The sequence below is a fragment of the Dama dama genome, chromosome 11 (assembly GCF_033118175.1).
Source record: "Dama dama isolate Ldn47 chromosome 11, ASM3311817v1, whole genome shotgun sequence".
NCBI lineage: Eukaryota > Metazoa > Chordata > Mammalia > Artiodactyla > Cervidae > Dama > Dama dama.
Window position 1 is genome coordinate 55,944,691 of NC_083691.1, and position 19,377 is coordinate 55,964,067.

At 41.7% G+C, this 19,377-nt stretch overlaps 1 protein-coding gene across 10 annotated transcripts in view; it reads right to left on the reverse strand.

The window, feature by feature from the left end:
• Positions 1 to 16,469, reverse strand: part of IMMT (inner membrane mitochondrial protein) — a 40,757-nt gene extending 24,288 nt beyond the window's left edge. For 3 of the 10 annotated variants that reach the window (XM_061155278.1, XM_061155275.1, XM_061155274.1), the window contains exons 1-3: positions 16,257 to 16,437; positions 3,850 to 3,923; positions 2,942 to 3,131 (exon numbers count right to left, since the gene is read on the reverse strand). In XM_061155278.1, coding sequence (XP_061011261.1) covers positions 2,942 to 3,131; positions 3,850 to 3,923; positions 16,257 to 16,301 — 309 coding nt within the window. In that variant the 5' untranslated portion in view covers positions 16,302 to 16,437. Of the gene's footprint in view, positions 1 to 2,941; positions 3,132 to 3,849; positions 3,924 to 16,256 lie in introns of all 10 variants that reach the window. The other 7 variants (XM_061155277.1, XM_061155276.1, XM_061155280.1 and 4 more) reach the window with 5 other exon arrangements.
• Between the last annotated feature and the right edge of the window lie 2,908 nt (positions 16,470 to 19,377).

Here is a 19,377-nt window from a genome sequence, read left to right on the forward strand (position 1 = left end):
TAACATTTGTCACCATTTAGGGAAGTTATCGTCTACGTTTATCAAAAAGATTTCAGCAGGGGAAGGAGGGGGTGGAATAAACTGAGAGAGCAGTATTAAAACATATACATTACCATATGTAAAACAGAGAGCTAGTGGGAAGTTGTATATAACACAAGGAGCTCAACCTAGCACTCTGTGAGGACCTGGAGGTGTGGGATCGGGGTGGAGGGGTGGGAAGGAGGTTCAGGAGGGAGGGAGTATATGTATACTTAAGGCTAATTCACATTATTGTACAGAAACCAACACAACATTGTAAAGCAATTATTCTCTGATTAAAAGAAACAAGAAAAAAACTAAATTCAGATACAGCACTTGTATCTGTAATGAGACAATAAACTAACCATGTGAAAAACATTTTAGGATTATCTTCTCTCAGTATTTACTGACTATGCATAAATAACCATGTTGACACTAAAAGGGTTACCATCAAATGAAATGCATAGTTTCTAAAATCGACAAGTTTGTAACAGTGCACAACAACTGAGAGTACTCAATAAATGGGACAAAATAAAAATAAAAACACTGCTACTGGAATTCAGAGGTGACAGAAAACTGACTTTGGTCTGTGTAGTGAAGAAAGCCGGTCTTGAAGAAAACAATAGAAGACAAAAGAAAGGAAGTCATTCTGGGTAGAAGACGACCATGGGAAGAGGTATACAAATAGAAAGGATCTCTGTTTAGTCTTCTGCTTTACCAAGGACCTTGGAACAACGCCTGGTGCATAATAATCACTTGATTGACATTTGAGTAAATGAGTGAATGAAAAGTACAGGCATATCCATAAGGTAAACAAGTATGAGAGCACAGATTTATGTGCAGGACCATACAGAGATACGGACAGAAGTGTAAGCAAGAGCCACACTGCCAAGGGTACTGAGTGTCAACCAAAGAACCAGCAAAAACCATAAACCACAGAAATAAAGGAACCAATCGCCAGCTCCCAGGCTAACATTCAACCACTCTTGGTTTCACTTTCCTTATTCAAACCATGAGACAATCTCAAAGCCTTACTTGCTTTTATATTCTGTCTTTAAAACAATAGGAATCAAAGTCCCTGATTAAGTGATACAGTGAAAATATCATGAAAACATCACAACACTTATTCTAGAAGATTCTCTAAAACTGATAAAAGGATAGCCTAGATGATGTTAAGAGTGACTGGGGGGCGGAGCCTGGAGGTGGGAAAGAAACGCTGTGTGTAGGGAGGAACAGCACTGCTGACCTGCTGAGCACTTCCACCTGTCAGCTCTGCATGTCTGCATTACACCACCTCACAATTTGCAGTCTTTTTTAAATTTCTTATTTTTTAATAACTTTATTTATTTTTAGTTGTACTGGGTCTTCAATGCTGCATGGGCTTTTCTCTAGCTGCGGTGAGCAGGGGCTACTCTTTGCTGCAGTGTGTGGGCTTCTCATTGTGGCAGTTTCTCTTATTGCGGCATGTGAGCTCAACAGTTGTGGCTCCTGGGCTCTAGAGCACAGGCTCAATAGTTGTGGCACATGGGCTGAGTAGCTCCACAGCATGTGAGATCTTCCCAGATCAGGGATCAAACCTGTGTCTCCTGCATTGGCAGGCAGATTCTTTACCACTGAGCCATCAGAGAAGCCTTTGCACTCTTTTATTTTTTTGCACTCTTCTTAATTTGCTTTTTTAAAAAAATATTAATGATTGTACCATGCTATCAGGTAGCTAGGTTAGAATTCTTGGATTCACCTTCACAATTTCCCATATTTTGCTTGCTATCCTCTCTTGTTTAACCTCTAATATTTATTCTCTAATATTTATTCTTTTTCTTGACACCATTCTTACCCTATTTCTGACCTTTATCAGCAGGGTAGCAAAAGCGGAGCAAGAAGAGGTCAAGGCTATTGAGAATGACACTTGGAAGTCATGTCCAGGGAGAAAAGACTACTACTCTGAACTGTGTAGCCTGACTCTATGCTCCTGGATGCTTCCAGCTATTTCTCCCAGGTCACGTAGCTCAAAACAGACTCAGGACTTTAGAATGAAGCCATAGGATTCTGCTCCTACTGAAGCTGCAACTCTATCTTCCTGAGCCAGCATAAACACTTTAAAGTTCACAGGGATGAATAAACCATATAGAAAACTAAGAACATTTTGTATCATTTGGGGTAGGGGCAGGAGAAGTCAAAGGACACCTGCTTTTCCACATAGTAACTGTATCACAGGTCTGGTCTCGAGACCTTGCTACATACTGGACAAAAGACCTCTACCCAGTTTCTAACAAAGAACTGGTCAGCCATGTTCAACCTCACAGACTAAGGAAATACTCAACACCAAATCAGCAAAATTCATGCTCTCTTTCATCAATCTTTTTTTCAAGCACCGGTTTGAAAGAAGGAATACGTCCGATGTTTTAAAAAAAAAAAAAATTGTAAGCCTCATGGAGAAAAGAAAGATGAAACTGAAGAAAATGCACAAAGTTCCAGAAATACTGGAAGATATTCCCATCACTGAATCAGTATGTAGCTGAAATTTCTGTGACTGCTCTGTGATCTAAAAGGAGCCATGACTAACTATAACATGGGGATCCTGGTGTCATGGCCATTCTTCGTTTACGCTTTTACTGTTCTAAGAGTCTGAGAGCTGCAGTGCTGGAGGCTGACACGGAACCCCTGGGTCCGCAGGGCAGCCAGGGTTACGACTGCCCAAGCTGCCCTTCCATTTAACCTATGGGCCACATAATTATTTTCTATGTGATGTGGACTAAATGAGAGCACTTACGGGACTCCAAAGGGATAAAAATCCTGCTCTACGAAACATTAGTTCAAGTTAAAGAAAAATGACAAACAATGCTGGCAAAACATTTTCAAGATGAAAACAACCTGCTTTTCAAAGTATTCCACAGGATAAACTCAAACTGTTTAAAACTCTCACCGGTTTCTTTGGCAATGGAACAGTGTAAGGTGGGGAACCAAGGACCATCTCAAAGAGTTTATCTGAGTAAGGTATGGTTTTCTCTACATTCTTCCGGAAATGGGAATCCCATTTGGCATACAGGATGGTGCCACCAATACCGCCACCAACAAACAAAATGCCAGCTCCAGCAATTTTGCTAGCAGACAACCTAAGTGAAAGAAACAGGAAACACAGGTTTTTTTTTTTGACTCTCCTAAATCTTCTTTCCTAGACCAGCCTAAGTCTCAAAGACCTTTAAGCTCCACTTCTCTGCCACTGATTCAGATCACAGCAGCCCAGTGTATCTCCACACGCTGCACATCACCTTCCTCTGGTTTGTTGTTTAACATGTCCAAAATAAAAAATAACATTTATGGATAACTCTTCCTTAATACAGTAATATCTAGGATAGGAAGAATGAAGCAATTGGCCCTTTCATACTTAAAACTTAGCATGTTCACACTCATGAGGCTTCCTTTGAACCCCAAAAACAAGTATCACTAATTTTCAAAGCTCCTCTCCCTTAATTAAGCATTTCTGTAAACACAATGAAATAAATATTAAGAAGAACTAACAAATACTTTTTAAGTTCCAGTGTGCTGAGTTCTAGATATAAATCTATTTGTCATATAATGGAAGCCAGCACAGGGGGAGGGGGATGTCTATCTTGGATGACATCCAACCACCAGAGCCAAAAAGAGCACCATTAACAAATTTTCACCTACAAATACATATGCTCCAAAGGTATTATGAGAAAACTCCAGTGTTTCTACCCTTTAAAAATCAAGATTTTAAGCAGATATTCCCATATTCAAGGAATGAATACACACACACACACACTTCAGCACACAGTTAAAAGTCTGTTTACAGGGAGACGTGCTACATACCGAGAACTGCCTGAAGTGGAGTATCTGCGGCATGGTCGCAAGGGACGGAGGACAAATTTCCCACAGAGACAACTCTAGAGGGGAAGGAGAAAACATTACAACCAATAGTACAGGAACCTAGAAGGCTTTTAGGGTCAGGAAGTAAATCCTTTTACTACAAATATAAATGTCTTTCTTAAAATTTTACTTTCATAAACCAACTTACCATGAAACATATTTACAGATCCTTAAAAACAGTGATATTTCCTGTACCCCAAGACCCATATAAAATTTACTTTTAAGATTTCAAAAAAAGGGGCTATTTTCAAGATTTCAAAAAAAGAGACTATGAAACCACTCTCCCCTCCTCCCCCACTGACTGCACCATGCAGTTTGTGGGATCTTAGTTTCCCGACCAAGGACTGAATCTGGGCTCCTGGCAGTAGAAGCATGGAGTCCTAACCACTGGACCACCAGGGAATTCTCCAGACCACTTTTTTTTTTTTTTTTTTAATTGAAGTATATAGTTGATGTGGGCTTCCCTGGTGGTTCAGTGGTAAAGAATTCGTCAATCAATACAGGAGACACAGGTTCAGTTCCTGGGAGAAGGAAACGCCAACCTACTCCAGTATTCTTGTCTGGGAAATCCCATGGACAGAGGAGACTGATGGGCTGCAGTCCATGGGATAGCAAAAGAATCAGACACAGCTTAGTGACTAAATAACAACAACAACATAGTTGATGTACAATATTATCTTTCTGGTTTACAAAACAGTGTTCACAAATTTTTAAAGGTTATATTTTATTCATAGTTATTATAAAATATTGGCTATATTCCCTGTGTTGTACAATATCCCCTTGTAGCTTATTATTTTACACACAGAAGTTTATACCTCTTAGTCCCCTACCCTTACCTTACCTCTCCTGGTTCTCTCTCCACTGGTAACCCACTAGTCTGCTCTCTTTATCTGTGAGTCTGCTTCTTTTTATTGTAAGTAAGTGAGTGTTAGTCACTCAGTCGTACCTGACTCTTTGTGACCCCATGGACTGCAGCCCACCAGGCTCCTCTGTCCATGAGATTTTCCAGGCGAGGATACTGGAGTGGGTTGCCATTTCCTTCTCCAGGGGATCTTCCCAACCCAGGGATCGAACCTAGGCCTCCTGCACTGCAGGCAGATTCTTTACCGATTGAACTACAAGGGAAGCTGTAGCTTTTTTCTGGAGAGAAAAGGAGGATGCAATTGAGAAGGTTCACACAGGACTTCTAAGAGTAATGCTGCAATTTTTAAAAACTTGTACACAAGTGTCCTGTTGTTCATGTAAGTGATATCATATAGTACTTGTCTTTGACTTATTTCACTTAGTACACTGATTATAAAATAATCCTTGCATGATTTTACTCTGATGGTTTCATTTTTTTACGTTTAAATCTTTGAATCCAGGGTAAAGTATATGGTACGGATTAACTATTTTTTCCTAAAGGTCTATTCAGTTGCCCCTAAATCACAAACTGAATAATACATTTCTTCCAACAATTTGAAATGCCACCCTAAAAAATACTCAATTTCTTGATGCATTTAGATTTCCTAATTTGTTCCACTGATCCACCCTATTCACACACTTCTATTCATAGACAAATAACACAATGTTTTAACGACTGCATCTTACAATTAGGTTTTAACCTGGTAGAGCTAGTCCTCTCTTCTAGTACTTTTTTTTTTTCAGAATTTTTCTGGATTTTCTTGCTTTTGTTGTTGTTTTGAAAGCCAAGCTTTCAATTAAACAACTATAACAGCTGTAATATGCACCCTGATTTAAGAAGAGATTAAATGTGGAAAAAAAATTACCTTTTATGACCAAAAAACAGTAGCAGTAAGTATCATACCTCTATACAAAAAAAAACAAAAAAAAACCTGACTGTATCTTGACTCAAATTAATAGGTTTTTTAAATCTGAAACTGTGGCTCCTGATTTTAAAAACTGGCTACCTGCATAGTCTGTAATAAATCCCTAGGTGTCCCTCGCAACTAGGCAGGAGTCCTGACGTCGCTGAACAAACACAGCGAACACAAACACAAACAACGCAAACACAAACAAACCATATGTATATATAATACAATGTAATTTTTATCTGTGTTTTGAAGGGCCATCCCCGTCGTAACTCGAGAATATACCCCAGGTTCCCGCCGCAACTCGAGAAAAACCATGAGACTTCCCCCTCGCCGCGAGATGAGGCCCGATTCCGCTGCATTGCGTGCAGAGCAATTCCGTGTTCCACATCAAACACAAAAGGAGCCTTGATTTCCTTGATGGCACTCCAGAGAAACCCCAAGAACACTGTCTTAAGTCTAGAGGGATCCTGAGGTCACTGTAGCAACATGAAAGAGCTCCGTGGACCCCAAATCAACTCGAGATGAGAGCTTAGTCCCTGGCTTCGACTCAAGAGGAATACCAACTTTCCACAAACACCTCAAGAGGAGGCTGCTCTCAGCTATAGGTATGTGAAGTCAGGAAATTGAAGCTTTTTACAGTTTTATCATACAAGTATGAATCCCTAGATACAAAGTTTAATCTTGCCTATTAAATATATATATATACCTGTATCTTCTAAGTCTCTTAATCCTCAAGTCTTTTACTCTATAGATGTTTCCTCCAATAATTATTCTGTTGGAAGAATCTGCTTGTTTGATCTGCAGAATTTTCCATAGACTGGATTCTGTTCAAGGTGCAACTTAAAACATGCCAGTCCTCTGTATTTCCTGCAACCCGGAGCAGAAACCAGACACTTGACCAGACTCAGGTTTACTCTCTTTGGCAAGACTTTACATGGTAGTGTCTTCTTTCACTATGGAGGCACACAATGCCTGCCTATCTCTCTTTTTGTAATGTTATCAACTGCTGATTTACAATGTCTAGATCCATTCATTTATTGGAAGTTGCCAAAAGTGGACTCTGATTCTATTTTTCATTTATAATTTGATATATTCAATAAAGAGATGCTTACCTTTATCTACAATTTAGTTACTCAGCAGTAGAGTTTAAAGAGGAAAGGAAGAATAAATGGTTTATTCTTTTTATCCTTTTATCCAGTTATCCTCTCATGAGGAACAATTACAGGGTTTTTTGATTTTCATTTATTGTTGACAGACTGTATTTTCCAAAACTTGCCACATTTCACATGCTTTTCTAGAACCTTGCCACCTCCCCAGAACCCTGCAAGCTTATACTATCCCAAGAACCTCCTAATGTAACCTCCTCAGAAATGAAAGATAAATACTTACTTATATATTATTTCCTTGTATGTATATATGCATGCATGTGTGCTAAGTCACTTCAGTCATGCCTGACTCTTTGTGAGTCCATGGACTATAGCTGGCCAGGCTCCTCTGTTCATGGGATTTTCTAGTCAAGAATACTGGAGTGGTTGGCCATGCCCTCCTCCAGGGGATCTTCCCAACCCAGGGATCCAACCCACATCTCTTAGCATCTCCTGCACTGGCAGATAGGCTCTACCACTAGCACCACCTGGGAACCATATGTATATATAATACAATGTAATTTTTATCTGTATAATAAAAAATATAATTTACTGTGAAAGAACAAATAATGTTATGCTTAATTAATACCACTAGGTTTGGGGTGATCTGTTACACAGCTATAACCAACCATATGCTTACACCTGGAAATGGGGTGCTACTATAAAACATGAAACACATGGTAATGACTTTGGGATGGGACTGGGGGGTGGAACTGAAAGTTGGAAGGGCCTTGAGGAGACTGTTAGCAGAAGCCTAATGATCTTCACGGAAGCTGTTTTGGTGAGGGCTTAAGAAAAGCATGAAAAATATTTTGGGAACCCGGAGGAGAAAGGAATCTTCGTATGTAGTGGTAGACGTTTATCAAAACTCTCATGATGGTAAGATGTGGAAAACAGAATAGTGGGCATCACTGTACATAATGAAAGGGGCTTCCCAGGTGGCACTAGTGGTAAAGAATCCACCTGCCAATGCAAGAGGTGCTGGAGACATGAGTTTGATCCCTGGGTTGGGAAGATCCCCTGGAGGAGGACATGGCAACCCACTCCAGTATTCTTGCCTAGAGAATTCCATGAACAGAGGAGCCTGGCAGGCTACAGTTCATGGAGCTGCAAAGAGTCGGACATGACTGAAGCGACTTAGTACACACTATCTAATGAACTGATGGATTTAGCTAGACAGAGTATCAAGCAGAATGTTCACAAGTGCCAAATGGTTCCTTTCAGCAGAGTATAATAAGGATAGAGTCAAGCTTCTAAAACATAAGCCAAAAAAACTGTTTAGCTTGCAAGCAAAATTTGAAGGAAATATAAAGGACCCAGTACTTGGTGGGTTAAAAAATGAGACTGTTTCTCATTCTCAGCCTCTCCAGTTAGCAAAGATCCTTTAAGACCTCAGAAGGATCTCAGGAGGTGCTCCTCATAGAACTTTTTACACTGAGAATAGGCTCACTAAGGACAACATTAAGAGTATGCAACCCATACTCCTTTCATTAAACAACAGGACTGCTGAGAATCTTAGGGGTTTTAGACCACAGCAGCCTCACAGGAAGCCTAAAATGGAGAATAGCTTATCCTGGTCAGATTTATGGGTGTGGCTTTTGTCTAATGGAGAAAACCCCAGAAAGACCCACAAGAAACCCACAAAGTCATTAAGATGAAAAACAGGCCAGCCTGGATTAAAGGGGAAAGAGTACAAAATGAAGTTTCTGGACTCCAGAATGTCTGCAGACAGACATCAGTCTGAGAAAACGATTCAGCTGCCAACAGGCTACGTTTCTAGAATAGGAAGGATAATTTAAGGAGTGAAACCTGAAGCCCAGAGGGTAGAACCAAGTTAAGGAGAAACATTCCCAAGCAGAAGGACTAAGTCCTAATTAAGCAAGCAGCAACTCATGCCAGATAGACCTGACATTTGTTATGAACAGTGACTGCTGTGTCTTTTTTTTCTGCCTTTTGGGATGGGAGTGTCACACTTTATTGTACATAGGACACATGGGGAACAGATAACTTGTCTCTTTAGTTCACAGGTCTTTAGACTGAAAGGAAAAGCACTTAAGGAACTGCACCCAAGGGATCACACCCAAGATGTTTTGTGTGCAAAGGTAACTGATTTGATGACAAGACCCTGGTCTGTTAGTCTAAGTCTGATGCTGTGATGGGATGAGGTTCTGGAGGGTTCTAAGGAAGATTGTGAACACATCTGCATGTGGAAGGGATGCAAGTTGCTGTGGCTACAGGACAGACCATATGACTACAGTAATACTTCCTGTGATATTATTTCTTCCAGCAACTCGCTATCTTCCATCAAACTGACATCTATGCACCATTCCCTGGAACCAGGACAGGCCTAAGTTATCAATTTACTAATAAGGGCAGTGAAAGTGATACTCTGTGACATATGGGACCAGGACATAAAGGGAACACAGTTTCTGCCTGGCTCTGCCTCTCATCACACTTGCTCTTGGAACACAGCCACCAAACAGTGAGGAAGCCCAGACATGTAAAACCCCACATGCAGGTGTTCCATCCAACAGCGCCAGCGGAGGTCACAGTTGCCACCAGTATCAACTGCCAGACATGGGACTGAGGAAGCCTTTGAGATGACTCTAGCCCTAGCCACTGCCTGACTACAGCCTCACAAGGGATGCTGACCAAACTGGCCACCTGAGGCCAGGAAACCCCCAGAACTGAGTGAGGCAATAATCTTTTACCCCAAGCTCAAGGTGCCTTATGTAGTTACCACAAACTAAAACAGGATCTTTATCAACTCATAGACTTAAATACTTTTGATGGATTTAAACCAGCTGCAATTATTATCTGTTTGAAAACTCAAACTGCCCCAATTTTGGCCAATGGATACTACCTCAGGTTTATTATGTGTTATATTACTTTAATATTACATACACACACACATCTATTTATCTATCTTTAGATATCTATCTGGAGGGCTTCCCAGGTGGTGCTAGTAATAAAGAACCTGCCTACCAATGCAGGAGGGCTTCCCTTGTAGCTCAGTTGGTAAAGAATCTGCCTGCAGCACAAGAGACCCAGGTTCGATCCCTGGGTCAGGAAAATCCCCTGGAGAAGGAAATGGAAACCCACTCCAGTATTCTTGCCTGGAGGATCCCACGGACAGAGGAGACTGGCAGGCTACAGTCCATGGGGTGGCAAGAGTAAGACATGACTTAGTGACTAAACCACCACCAATGCAGGAGATGTAAGGGACGTGGGTTGGATCCCTGGGTCAGAAAGATCCCCTGGAGGAGGGTACAACAACCCACTCCAGTATTCTTGCCTGGAGAATCCCACAGACAGAGTAGCCTGGTAGGCTACAGTCCATAAGGTCGCAAAGAGTTGGACATGATTGAGCATGCATGCACACACTTCATATATCAGGTCATTTCCAACTACCTGGTGCTTTTTCTCTGCGTGGTAAATTTCACTTATAAAAGTCACCATTGAAAGTGCACATGTCAGTGCCATTTAGTACATGCACAATGCTATACAACCATCACCACTATTTAGTTCCAGAACAGTTTCATCACTCCAAAAATAAATTCCTGTACCATCAGGTCTCCCCACATTCCCTTCTCCCTAGCTCCTGGCAGCAATTATCTACCTTGGCTCTACAGAGCCTGTTCTGAACTTTGCCTATAAATGGAATAATGCAATATGTTGCCTTCTGTGGCTTGTTTTTAAGGTCCTTCTATGTTGTCACATGTATCATGTATGTAACTCATACTTAATTCCTTTTTGTGAAATTAGTATGAAACTAGTTCATTCAGTTTGAACTGCCAAACCCTAGTTCAAATTGAATGAACTAGTTTGTTGTATAGATATACCATATTTTGTTTATCTAGACATCGGCTGAACATCTGAATTGTCTCTACCTTTTGCTATCAACATTCACCTACAAGTTTTTGTTTGAATACCTGTTTTCAGTTCTTTGGGGTGGAACTGCCAGGTCATATGGTTAATTCTATGTTTAACTCTGCAACATTTTACATTCCCACAGTGAAGTATGAGGGTTCCAATTTCTCCACATCCTCACTTGTTATTTTCTGTTTTTATCAGAACCATCCTGTTGGCTACAAAGTGGCTATTTCACTGTGATTTTAATTTACATTTCCTTAATGTCAAAGGATTTTGAGCTCTTTTCTAGTGCTTGTTGGCCATTTATACACCTTCCCTGGATAAATGTCTAGTTAAGTCCTTAGCCCATTTTTTATTTGGGTTGTCTTCTTGTTTCTAAGTTGTAGGAGATCTTTACATATTACAGATACTAGAACTTCATCAGTTATATGATTTGAAAATAGTCCCTCCTATTCTTTTCATTCTTGTGTCATTTGATGCAAAAATTTTTTTAATTTTGTGAAATCAAATTTATCTTATGTCTTTTGGTGTCCTGTGTTAAGAAACCACTGCCAAATCCAAGGTCTACCTCCAAAACTCTTTCTAAGCACCAGACTAAACTCTCTCTTTATTCATACAAACTAAATATCCTAACTTTAACACAAAAGATACTGGACACCTCTTATTTCTGGGATACCTTTTAATAATAATAAACAACAATACAGAAGAGACATTACTGTTTCAAAACAATTTGTCTTGACATATAACTTTGTAATAAATGTTGTTAAGGTTAGTGCTGCCTCCAACCTATAAAAATGTGATTTTAGCAAACAAAACAAACAAAAGGAGAGATAAGACACACAATTTCCATTTGATGGTTGTACATCATTAGATTTAATTTCTAGGCCAAGATATTGTTCTTTTTAAAGTGCAGTTTAAGGTTCAGGCATGCGTTCTGGCTCATAGTGATTGAAAGTACTTTAAATTAGTGGGAAAGTAGCATGCTTGCATCACATAGAGTGAGACTGGTAATCAGTTACCTCTGTTGCACCGGTTTATGTTGCAGTTTACCGATTCAATATAGCCCTGCATTTAAAATTCCTTTTTAAGATTTGTGAATTTTATTTTTATTAAGAATATAGATATAAAGTACTGTAGTTTACAGCTAGGCCTTGAAATAATCTTTTTAGGATCTGTTAGGAATAAGGTTGGTATTGTATTGTATGTAACCTGCACAATGTGGAAAGCTGATAAACCTGTGCAAAATCTTTAAAAAAAAAAAAAACAACAAAACACAATTTCCATGTGATGTTTTGGTACAAACCACTAATTCCTTAGCCCTACCAAACTAAAGTGAACATAGAAAAAGAAACCACAATCCTGGAAACAGAGACTGTAATACAAGGCCCCTCATATAAACCCTATCTAGAGGTTGCAGGTTTCCTTTCTAGACTAGGGGGTAGTTGTAACTGATATTTTTGAATTCTGTCAGAAGAATTCCTCCCACACAAACAAAAGACATCCAGACATTAACGATCAGTTCTACATTTGAAATACAGATTAATATGCAACAACTTTTTCTATAGTTAACTAAAAATATTTTATAGGAATCATGCATTAAGGTTAAAAATCTATCACACAAAAAAATACAGTAAATTTGACATGAAAGCAGTATTATTTCTCAGTAAATTCATATTCTAGATCTAGGAGAAAAAGGACTCTTTAGTTATGATAAAGAAATGGCAGATATTCATCAGCATGGCAAAAGCAGGAAGGTGACATTTCCTTAGTTTTCTCTGCATCTATGTGTGGATATATATTACTTATATATTCTCAATCTGTGTTCTAAGTCATGACGTAAAATGTATTTCAAAATGGTTTGAAAGCAACTGATCTAGAGAAATAAAAATGAAGAATAAAAAAAAGATTCTAATATCCGTAGAAATAAACAGGCTGCATCATATATTAAACTACTTTCTACCATGTACACCTTGCTACCTACATCTATTACTGAGCAATAGTATTTTATTATCCTAGTGAAAAGAAAGAATTCTAAAAGATGATAGCTAAAAATATTCACAAGACAAGTTCAGTCTTAAACTAGCCCTGCTATCAAACTTGGTCTTAGTTAAATAAATTAGCTTAGTCAATCCTCAAGAATAATGATGTCTCCTTCTCTTTTAAGATCAATGCATATGCAGTGACTACTCCCAAATTTATAGTCTGGGAGAGGGTCAGGCTAGACTGAAAGCCCGGGTCCTCCAAACCCCAGGTCCTCCTCAAAAACGGTTGGGCCTGGCCATGCAGTCCTGGGACTAAGAGAAGATGGATGGTGTCAGGTCTGGCAAGTGAGGAAGAATCAGAGCTCTGAAGCTCATTTCTGGGAAAGAAAGAGCAATTCATTCCTGCTGAATACCCACATGGATGACTAAGTCCAGACACTGAGAATCAGTTAGATGTCAGCTGAGGTGGTTAATTTTATATGTCAAAATAGGTGTTTTTGGACGAGATCAACATTTAAATCAGTGAACTACGAATAAAGTGGGTTGCCTTCCACAATGTGGGTGGACCTCATCCAACCAACTGAAGGCCTCAATAGAACAAAAAGACCAGCCTGCCCAAGCAAGAGGCAATTCTCTAGCAGAATGCCTTCAACCAAAACGGCACCATCAGCTCTCCTGGGTCTCTAGCTTGCCAGCCTTCAGAATGAAAATGTACCATCTCTTCTGAGTATGTGCATATCAAGCCTGCCAGCCTCCATTACAGATATTGGACTGGACCGTCTCCACAACTGCATGGGTCAATTCTTTATAATAAGTCTATCTATATACGCATCCTATTGGTTCTATTTCTCTTTGTGTGTTAGTCACTCAGTTGTGTCTGACTCTCTGCAACCCCATGGGCTACAGCCCACCATCGTCCTCTGTCCATGGAATTTTCCAGGCAAGAATACTGGAGTGGGTTGCCATTCCCTTCTCCAGTGGATCTTCCCAACAAGTATTAGACCCAGGTCTCCGGCACTGCAGGCAGATTCTTTACCATCTGAGCCAAGTTTCTCTAGAGAAGTTCTAAAACCTATGGAGGTTTAAGGGAGGTCACATCTTCTTATGGAAATTAAGAAAAATTCACAGAACACATTAATCTTTCATTCAAACATGTCACACTTGTGACATGTTTATTTACTGAGCATCTATTAGGAGCTAGGGACTATTACGAGTACTGATGTAAATACAGTCCCTTCGAGGAGCTTCCATTTTAATGTGGAAAACACATAATAAATACACAGTATATCAGGTGGTGTAAGAGCTACAAAGTAAAACCAAGGAGGGTAAGGGTAGGTTCCAGAGGGATGCAAAGGAGAGAGCGAGCAGAGGTGTCTTAGATAGGGAAGGCCTCTCTGAAAGAAAAGTGATATCTAAGAAAACATCTGAATGAAGGGAGTGAGCTAAGCAAAGATGTGTGGGAGGACTTCAGGGCGAACAGCAACTGAAAAGGCAATCAGAAGAACAGAATGAAGCAGAGTAAAAAAAAAAAAGACATGCAAAGAGCCAGATCACAAAGAGCCCTATGGATGTGGTAAAGAGTTTAGATTTTATTCTGATATGATGGGATGTCACTGGAGGGCATGGCATGGTCCAGTCTGTGTGCTTTTTTAAAGGCCTTTGTTAACAACGAGGTAAAGAACTGACCCTAGGGTAGACAGAGGAGACAGATCAGTGACAACCATGCTGTAACCTTTGGGCAGAATAACGAAGAGTGGGCCTGAAAGGAGGGCCCCAAAGATACACCTCAACAGTTTTGCCCTGAAAGGCTGCTCTGCTTCCTGCATTCTCCCAGGCCCACTTGGGCACTTTGGTAGCCCAGATTCTAAGATGGCTCCCACGATCTCTGTCCCCAGTGGTTAAGCCCATGATCAGAGTTGTACAGGCAAAAGTGATTTTACAGATGTAATGAGGTTTCTAATCAGTTGACCTGATTTATCAAAAGGGATTTATCCAGGTGGGTTTGCCCTTTTAAACCTAGGTCTGGAAATCAGAAACAGGGAAGAGATATTAAAGTCTGAGAGACAAGCTCCTGGTAACCTGCAACAAAGTAAACATCTATGCTATAAACTGCTTCTAACAATCTTGTGGCAAAGAATTTCAGGCAGCCCCCAAGTAGGTGAGGTGAGGGCTAGCAAGAAAACAGGGACTTCAGCCCTACAGCTGCAAGGGACTGAATTCTGCTAACAAACGGAAGGAGCTTAGAAGAGGACCCTGAGCTCCAAATGAGAATCACAGCAGGGACACACTCTGACTGCACCCCTGTATGACAGCAAGCAGATAACCCTAACCATTCACCTCTAGAAACAGTAAGGTAATAAATAGGTGTTGTTTTAAGCTGTTCCATCTGTGGTACCTGCTATGTACACACAGCAATAGGAAACTAACACACACTCCACTTTCCTATGGAAGAGCCTGCTTCTTTTACCCTGGAAACGAAAGGGGAGATGGAAGATAAGCAAACGTGGGGAGAAAAAAAAAAATTTTACTTTTCTAACTGACTGTGTCCAGGGACTTTGCTCAATTGCTTGAGTCACAGAACCTGTTTGGTAAATTCCACATTTTGCCAAAATACCAATTCTCTTTCAATTGTGAGCAATGGAAGCAGGTTTACTATTTTAAATTTCAGTAAATTACTTTGATGTGTGTGCTTAGTCGCTCAGTCCTGTCCGACTCTTTGTGACCCCATGGACTGTAGCCTGCCAGGCTTCTCTGTCCATGAGATTCTGCAGGCAAGACTACTGGGGTGGATTGCCATTTCCTTCTCCAAAATTACTGTGATAATTAGGCAGAAACACAAGTAACTCCTTGGACGTCTGCCAAAGTTGTCCCAGCACCTAAAGACAGAGATCTTCAGGCTAATCTCAGAAACGAGCACAAGGTCAGGCGCTTAACCTTCCTCGAGTTCTAGAAGCTCGAGCTCTTACTGTTTTTATTCAGAGTAAGAATAACTCAAGAAGCGTTGTCAGTTATGAAAAGAAAGGCAGTCCTTCCTGGATAATTACAACCTTGACCCCTAAAACGCGGTCTCCAGCAGTCCAGGCACCTCCTTAAGGTGCAACCAGCCAAGGATATGCGTGTCCCGCTGGGAACTGTAGTTTTCCCCCGTCGACCTTCAACCACTGGATCCGCGAAACCTCTCACGCGCCCAACCGGCGACCCAGGCGCCAGCAGCCTCGATTGGTCCTAGACTGAGGCAGCGAGGGGCTGATTGGATGGCACGTCCCCAAAGCCGTGCCTCCCGTCCTACGCCCGCCTCCCCGCCACCTTCTCTCCTCCACGCCCCATCCCGTTTCAGCAATAACCCTCCAGTCATTCCCGTCCACCGAACTCCCGAATTAACTGCCTCACGGGCCCACCCAGGACTCTCGCGATAAGGGCGGCCCGGAGACACGCCTCTGTCCTGGGGCCTAGGCAAAGCCAAAGCCTCCCTTATTTTCCGCTGGTTGCCGAGAGTCAGTTCACCATGCGCTGTCTCCCGGCGCCCCCGTCCTCACCTGGGCGGTGGAGGTCACGCCGGATAACTGACAGGCTCGCAGCATCTCTGCTGGGCTGACGCCGCTTCGGGTCTAAGTGGGAGATAGGGCGGCGGCGCGTGTAGGGGAGACGGTGCGTCCGTGCGTGCCTGCGTCCGCGCCGCCTGTCCGCGCCGGGCGTACCGGAAGGGCAGCCAACGCCACTGCGCACGCGCAGCCCCGTCTCGCTCCTGTCCCGGCCATTCGAAGAGGGTGGGCCCTTTCCAGGCGGAAAGGGCGATCTCTCCTTCCGGGTCGCGCTGAGGGGTAGCCTCTGTTACCCGAAGTGTAGGTTACTAGGTAAACGCGAGCGCTGGCAGTGGATATGAAACTCGGGCTTTGGTCCGCCCAGGAACCGAGCAGGTGTGACTCGTCGATAATTCAAGCAAGAAACTATCTCAGCCATTTCTGTCAGCTGGATATTTCGTAGAAAGAAATGGATTTGCCAAAAGACCATTGCCACAGTGGTGTGGTCTCCGTTTGCGCGTTCCTTTTGTTTCACAGCCCTTCAGGGAGTCATCCTGCTTAAGGGAGATTCAGTTCAGTTCATTTCAGTCGCTCAGTCGTGTCCAATTCGTTGCAACCCCATGGACTGCAACACACCAGGATTCCCTGTCCTTCACCAAGTCCGGGAGTTTGCTCAAAGTCAAGTCCCTTGAGTCGGTGATGCTATCCAACCTGATACTCTGTCGTCCCCTTCTCCTCCTGCCCTCAAGCTTTCCCGGCATCAAGATCTTTTCAGATGAGTCAGCTTTTCGCATCAGGTGACCAAAGTACTGGAGTTTCAGCTTCAACATCAGTCCTACCAATGAACACCCAGGACTGATCTCCTTTAGGATGGACTGGTTGGATCTCCTTGCAGTCCAAGGGACTCTCAAGAATCTTCCCCAACACCGCAGTTCAAAAGCATCAGTTCTTCGGGGATCAGCTTTCCTTACAGTCCAACTCTCACATCCATACATGACTACTGGAAAAACCATAGCCTTGACTAGACAGAGCTTTTTAATATGCTGTCTAGGTTGGTCATAACTTTCCTCCCAAGGAGTAAGCGTCTTTTAATTTCATGGCTGCAGTCACCATATGCAGTCATTTTGGAGCCCCCAAAAATAAAGTCAGCCACTGTTTCCCCATCTATTTGCCATGAAGCGATGGGACCGGCTGCCATGATCTTAGTTTTCTGAATGTTGAGCTTTAAGCCAACTTTTTCACTCTCCTCTTTCACTTTCTTCAAGAGGCTCTTTAGTTCTTCACTTTCTGCCATAAGGGTGGTGTCATCTGCATATCTGAGGTTATCGATATTTCTCCAACTAGTCTTGAGTCCAGCTTGTGCTTCTTCCAGCCCAGCATTTCTCATGATGTACGCTGCATATAAGTTAAATAAGCAGGGTGATAATATACATTTTTTACATACTCCTTTTCCTATTTGGAACCAGTCTTGCTCCATGCCCAGTTCTAACTGTTGCTTGCTGACCTGCATACAGGTTTCTCAAGAGGCAGGTCAGATGGTCTGCTACTCCCATCTCTTTCAGAATGTTGCACAGTTTATGGTGATTCACACAGTCAAAGGCTTTGGCATAGTCAATAAAGCAGAAATAGATGTTTTTCTGGAACTCTCTTGCTTTTTCAATGATCCAACGGATGTTGGCAATTTGATCTCTGGTTCCTCTGCCTTCTCTAAAACCAGCTTGAACATCTGGAAGTTCTCGGTTCATGTATTGCTGAAACCTGGCTTGGAGAATTTTGAGCATTACATTACTAGCGTGTGAGATGAGTGCAATTGTGCAGTAGTTTGAGCATTCTTTGGCATTGCCTTTCTTTGGGATTGGAATGAGAACTGACCTTTTTCAGTCTTGTGGCCACTGCTGAGTTTTCCAAATTTGCTGACATATTGAGTGCAGCACTTTCACAGCATCATCTTTTAGGATTTGAAATAGCTCAACTGGAATTCCATCACCTCCACTAGCTTTGTTCATAGTGATGCTTCCTAAGGCCCAGTTGACTTCACATTCCAGGATGTCTGGCTCTAGGTGAGTGATCACACCATCGTGATTATCTCGGTCGTGAAGATCTTTTCTCTACAGTTCTTCTGAGTATTCCTGCCACCTTTTCTTAATATCTTATGCTTCTGTTAGGTCCATACCATTTCTGTCCTTTATTGTGCCCATCTTTGCATGAAATGTTCCCTTGGCATCTCTAATTTTCTTGAAGAGATCTCTAGTCTTTCCCATTCTATTGTTTTCCTCTATTTCTTTGCATTGATCACTGAGGAAGGCTTTCTTATCTCTCCTTGCTATTCTTTGAAACTCTGCATTCAAGTGGGTATATCTTTTCTCCTTTGCCTTTTGCTTCTCTTCTTTTCTCAGCTATTTGTAAGGCCTCCTCAGACAACCATTTTGCCTTTTTTGCATTTCTTTTTCTTAGGAGTGGTCTTGATCACTGCCTCCTGTACAATGTCACAAACCTCTGTCCATAGTTCCTCAGGCACTCTGTCTATCAGATCTCATCCCTTGAATCTATTTGTAACTTCCACTGTATAATCGTAAGGGATCTGATTTATGTCATATCTGAACAATCTAGTGATTTTCCCTACTTTCTTCAGTTTAAGTCTGAATTTCGCAATAAGGAGTTCATGATCTGAGCCACAGTCAGTTCCTGGTCTTTTTGCTGACTGTATACAGCTTCTCCATCTTTGGCTGCAAAGAATATAATCAATCTGATTTTGGTATTGACCATCTGGTGATGTCCATGCATAGAGTCTTCTCTTGTGTTTTTGGAAGAGGGTGTTTGCTATGACCAGTGCTTTCTCTTGGCAGAACTCTACTAGCTGTTGCCCTGCTCCATTCTGTACTTGAAGGCCAAATTTGCCTGTTACTCTGGGTATTTCTTGACTTGCTACTTTTGCATTCCAGAAAACTAACCAATCTGATCACATGGACCACAGCCTTGTCTAACTCAATGAAACTATGAGCCATGATGTGTAGGACTACCCAAGCAGACGGGTCATGGTGGGGAGTTCTGACAAAACATGGTCCACTGGAAAAGGGAATGCAAACCACTTCAGTATTCTTGCCTTGAGAACCCCGTGAAAGTGAAGTCGCTGAGT